We start from the raw sequence: 5,379 nt of genomic DNA on the forward strand, positions 1-5,379 counted from the left end.
ACGTGAAGCCCCTGCTTCCCCCGCTACCTGGCCAGTGTATATCGCCGGGCGACTGTTGTTGCGCTCGAACGGCAGCGCGAGCCCGAAGTCAGCCATGCAGGCCGTCAGGTCGTCCTTCAGCAACACGTTCTTGCTCTTGAAGTCGCGGTGCGCGATCGACGGCTTGTAGGCGGCGTCCCTCGTCGCCGACTGCTCCTCGTGCAGGTACGCTAGGCCGCACGCCATCGTGCGCGCAATATGACAGAGCTCAGCCCACGTGATCAGGTTCGACTTGAGATGGTCGCAGAGCGATCCCTTCTCCAGGTAGGTGGTGATGAGCCAGAGCTCCGTCTGCAGGTTGGCGCCACGCCGGTCGGTGCCGATGAACGCCAGCACGTTCGGGTGCTGCATGTGCGGCATGTTGTAGATCTCCTGCTCGCGGAACCACGACGCCTTGTCCTGCAGCGGGAACGCCTTCACGGCGACGTACGCCTCGCCGAGCAGCGCCTTCCACACCGCACCGTAGCGCCCCCTGGCTTTAACCTCGATCAGCTGCAGGTTCTGCAGCAGCTCGGTCTGGTGGACCGGCGACGGCGGGCACCGTGGTCGTGCGTCGGCAGCGCCATCTGGTACTGCAGCTTGTGGCGGCGGTAGAGCCAGAAGAGGATGCTTACGAGGAGGGCGAGGCCGACGAGAGGCAGGATCGTGTAGAGCAGCGCGTTGAGCGTGTGCTGGTTGCTCGCACCTACACAACAACAACAACAACAACAACATCAACATCAACATCAACATCAACAAGACAACATTCCAACATCAACATCAACAACACACCGAATTATTGATTATATATACAAGTTATCATAATTATTATTATAACAAGCGATGTTTGAGCGTGTGCTGGTTGCTCCACCTACACAACAACAACAACAACACACCGATTATTATTATATATACAAGTTATCATAATTATTATTATAACAAGTGATGTTGAGCGTGTGCTGGTTGCTCGCACCTACACAACAACAACAACAACAACACACCGATTATTATTATATACAAGTTATCATAATTATTATTATAACAAGTGATGTTGAGCGTGGTCTGGTGATGCTCGCAACCTAACACAACAACCAAACAACAACACACCGATTATTATTATACACAAGTTATTATAATTATTATTATGATTTTTATTTTATTTTTATATTTATAATTATTATTATAACTAGTGATGATGAGCTCGCACCTACACAAGTTATAACAAGTGACGATATAACAAGTAATGCTGACATCTCTCAGGGTAGTCACATCGATATTTGTCCCCACTGCTCATGCTCCCCCTGCCATGCTCCCGACCTGCTAGCACACCTGTGGTGGTTGCCACACCACAGGCCATTCCCTATGCACGCTACCACTATGTGCCTTACATCCCCCCTGCTTTCCACTTCCACCCCCTACACAACAGGGAAAACAATCGCACACCCCCCCTCCGCGGAGAGCCCCAGTGGTATTTTTTTCACTGCTACACAAGCCGATTGCCTCCCCCCCGTCCCCCTGCCCCCCCCCCGGCTCCCACCACATGCACATACCTGTGGTTGCCTCTACGGTGGCCGTGGCCTGCGTCTCCGTCAGCACGGACGGGTTGAAGGAACACCTTGTCCGCGTTGCAGCGGTCCCCCGAGCAGCAGCAGAACAGCCGGTCTGGCTTTCTCACCCGGCCGCCGACACACACTTGGTTCTGTAAGCAGATGATGTGTGTAAGGTTAGCGCATGCACGACAGTAAACGACAGACACACAGGTCATCACACACTGATTCTGTAAGTCAGATAGACATGTGTTAAGGTTAGAGGCATGCACGAAGTAGAGAGACACACACAGGTCACCACACACTTGAATTCTGCTAAGCAAGATAACGTGTGTAAGGTTAGAGCATGCACGACAGTAGAGACACACACAGGTCCACACACTGTTCTGTAAGCAGATAGACATGTGGTAGGTTAGAGCATCACGGAACAGTACGAGAGACACACACAGGTCACACACACTGATCTGTAAGCAGAATAGACGTGTGGTAAGGTTAAGAGCATGCACGACAGTTAGAGACCACACCAGCAGGTCACACACATCTGGTTCTGTAAAGCAGATTAGACATTTGTTGTAAGGTTTAGAGCGTGCACGGACAGTTAGAGAGACACACACAGGTCACACACACTGATCTGTAACAATGTAAGACGTGTGTAAGGGCTAGAGCATCACGACAGTAGAGAGAGAGCACCACAGGGGTCACACACACTGATTTCTGTAGCAGATAGACGTGTGGTAAGGCTGAGCATGTACGACAGTAGCAGAGACACACACAGGTCAGACACACTGGTTCTGTAAGCTAGATAGACATGTGTAAGGTTTAGAATGCACGACAGAGAGAGGACACACCACTAGGTCACACACACTGATTCTGTAAGCAGATAGACATGTGTAAGGTTAAGAGCTCGGGCACACAGTAGAGACACACAGGTCAGAGCACACTGATTCTGTAAGCAGATAGACATGTGTAAGGTTAAGAGCATGCACGAAGTAAGAGAGCACAGACCACAGGTTCAGACACACTGATTCTGTAAGCAGATAGACCATGTGTATACGGTTAGAGCTGCACGACAGTAGAGACACACACAGGTCAGCACACGGTTCTTAAGCAGATAGACATGTGTAAGGTTAGACATGCATGACAGTAAAGACACACACAGGTCAGGACACACTGATTCTGTTAAGCAGGATAGATGTGTGTAACGGTTAGAGCATGCACGACAGTAGAGAGACAACACACAGGTCAGACAGCACTGATTCTGTAAGCAGATGATGATGCGTGTAAGGTTAGAGCATTGCACGACAGTAAAGAACACACACAGGTCAGACACAACTGATTTCTGTAAGCCAAGAATAGACATGTGTTAAGGTTAGAGCATGCCACGACAGTGCAGAGACACACACAGGTCAGACACCACTGACGATTCTGTAAGCAGAAAGATCGTGTGTAAGGGTTAGAGCATGCACGACAGTAGAGAGGGACACAAGTCACACACACAACACACTGGTTCTGTGTAAGCAGATAGACTATGTGTAGGTTTAGAGCATGCGACAGTAGACGAGACACACCAGGTTCACACACACTGATTCTGTAAGCATGCATAGATGTGTGTAAACGGTTAGAGCACTGCACGGACAGTAGAGACGAGACACAGCGTCCAGACACACTGGTTCTGTAAGCAGATTACGATGTGTGTAAGGTTAGAGGCATGCCACGACAGTATGAGAGACACACACAGGTCACACACACTGGTTCTGTAAGCAGATAGATGTGTGTAAGGCTTTTTAGAGGCATGCACGAAGTCGAGAGAGACACAGGAGACACGACTGATTCTGTAAGCAGATAGATGAATCACCAATTTAAACCACAGTAAAACAACATAAAGAATGTAAAACGAGAGTAATAATAATAAGGATAATTATATGTCGAGACTCGTTAGTCACTGAAACTACCTTGATAGATAATTGTGAGTAAGCGACATAAGTGCCTCAGTTCAACAGCGCTCATCCGCTGCTACTAATGCAACACTGTAGGTGAACCCGAAAAACACAACTGTTTCCAAGCCGGACCATCGAACGTACGTACATTCCACCCTAGGAGTAAATCCGACACGTCTGCTTTCAGCCACTGCCCTTCGATCCCCCCGGGATGATCGCCTTCACCTCTCCACCGCAACCGGCGTCATTAGGACGCGGCGCACACACGCGAGCGACGCGCGGATAAACGAAACGTTCTATTGTTAACGGAAGGCCGGATGTCGGTGACGTTGCCTCGCTGCGACGTCCGACAACGATGCACGCGCGCAAACAATAAATAACGCCGACGTTCACGCTGCCGTTGCCGTCGTCGACCAGGCGGACGCAGGACGCCGGCCTGCCGAAACGATCATGTCAGGCGATCAGCATCATTGTCAGATGAGCGCGAGAATAATCTTGATGATATTACATTTGATTATTGGACTTTTAATACTTTATATGCACGCACGCACATATATATAAATTAAAAAAATATATAAATTGGTTAACTAATCGCTTGCATTGCTTACAACTTTATAAAGTATTTTGGACGATGACGACTGCGGGATACAATCAAACGGCTATCACCGCGAGGGTATACCACTATATTATATAGATAGAAAACTCAGCTCTGTAGTGCGTGGCCGTGCTACACTGCTAGGCTATAGGCCTACAGCTACTTTGATGAAATTAGAACGTTATAAAAGTTGGCAAATTATGAGCTTCTAGCAATAACACATTATAGCAAATACACATGATATCCTGGTCATCAGTTATTGTTTGATTGCGATATCGGCGTATCGCTGCATCTAAATGTTTGCAAATTGGGTAATGTTGACGTAAAATCACTCACCATTTGGCACGAAAGAAAATTACGGATAAATTCCCCTCGCACAGACACTGTGTAAATATTATGGCTTGAGGATTCACAATCATCGCTACAGTACTTATTTTGTCGCTAATGATCTCCATATCACACACCTGTAAACGCTATGTCTATTTTACGACTATCCCTACTTTTTTTCTACAGAATTTCATTCGCGTAAATGATTGCCTGAAGCGTAAATGATACGTTAAAATGAACTGCACTGGCGCACAAGATAATAGGAAATTCTCTCCGTATCACATTATCTTGGGAATGCAATCCACAACCAAAGTCTCCCGGAAGGGTGTTATCATGAGTAAATAATCTCAAAGATTATCTTCCCACGATGACATTTACACAACGTCAACTTCATAAACCGATACCCACGTAACGACATTTTAACCAATGTGACGGAAAAAATACAGCAATTGCGCCTGAACAGAAAGAAGCTACGTATAAACGAGCTATAACTGGTCAGACCTAGCCGCAAACAGAACGCTCTTACCGTTCAAACTGCAAGGTAACAGCGTGGCACACGAGACGAGGTGCGCACGCAAACCGATTCAATCGCATTCGACGAGAGAGAGAGAGAGAAAACCCGCGCCGCTGCACACACGCTCTCTCACCCGTCCCTGGAATGCGCAACATGGGCTCGGCGGCGCGCCGCGCATTTTGCAAAAATCTTCACATTTCCTCAAAAACTCGCGCGCGCGCGCACAAAGGCGAGGGGGGCGCTTGCACTTTGTCGCCGCCCCACACCTCCATCAACAGGTCCCGACACCCGCCGCTGACCCCATTACGTGCACACCTGAGACCTTGACACAGCTGCCGTCCCAGCTTGTAGCTCTCTCTACCCTCTCTTACTTGCTCTCTCTGTCCCCACCTCTCTCTCACTAGCTCTCTCTGCCCCCCTCTCTCTCACTAGCTCTCTCTC

General features: G+C 48.5%; 1 protein-coding gene across 1 annotated transcript in view; it reads right to left on the minus strand.

The window, feature by feature from the left end:
- LOC106813889 (activin receptor type-2A-like) overlaps positions 1-5,379 on the minus strand; it is a 38,507-nt gene that overhangs the window by 13,139 nt on the left and 19,989 nt on the right. The window contains 4 exon segments of the mRNA XM_014818134.1: positions 28-578; positions 581-724; positions 1,569-1,633; positions 1,674-1,717. Of these exon segments, the coding sequence (XP_014673620.1) occupies positions 28-578; positions 581-724; positions 1,569-1,633; positions 1,674-1,717 (804 nt within the window).

Source organism: Priapulus caudatus, unplaced genomic scaffold (genome assembly GCF_000485595.1).
Source record: "Priapulus caudatus unplaced genomic scaffold, Priapulus_caudatus-5.0.1 Scaffold840, whole genome shotgun sequence".
Taxonomy (NCBI): domain Eukaryota; kingdom Metazoa; phylum Priapulida; class Priapulimorpha; order Priapulimorphida; family Priapulidae; genus Priapulus; species Priapulus caudatus.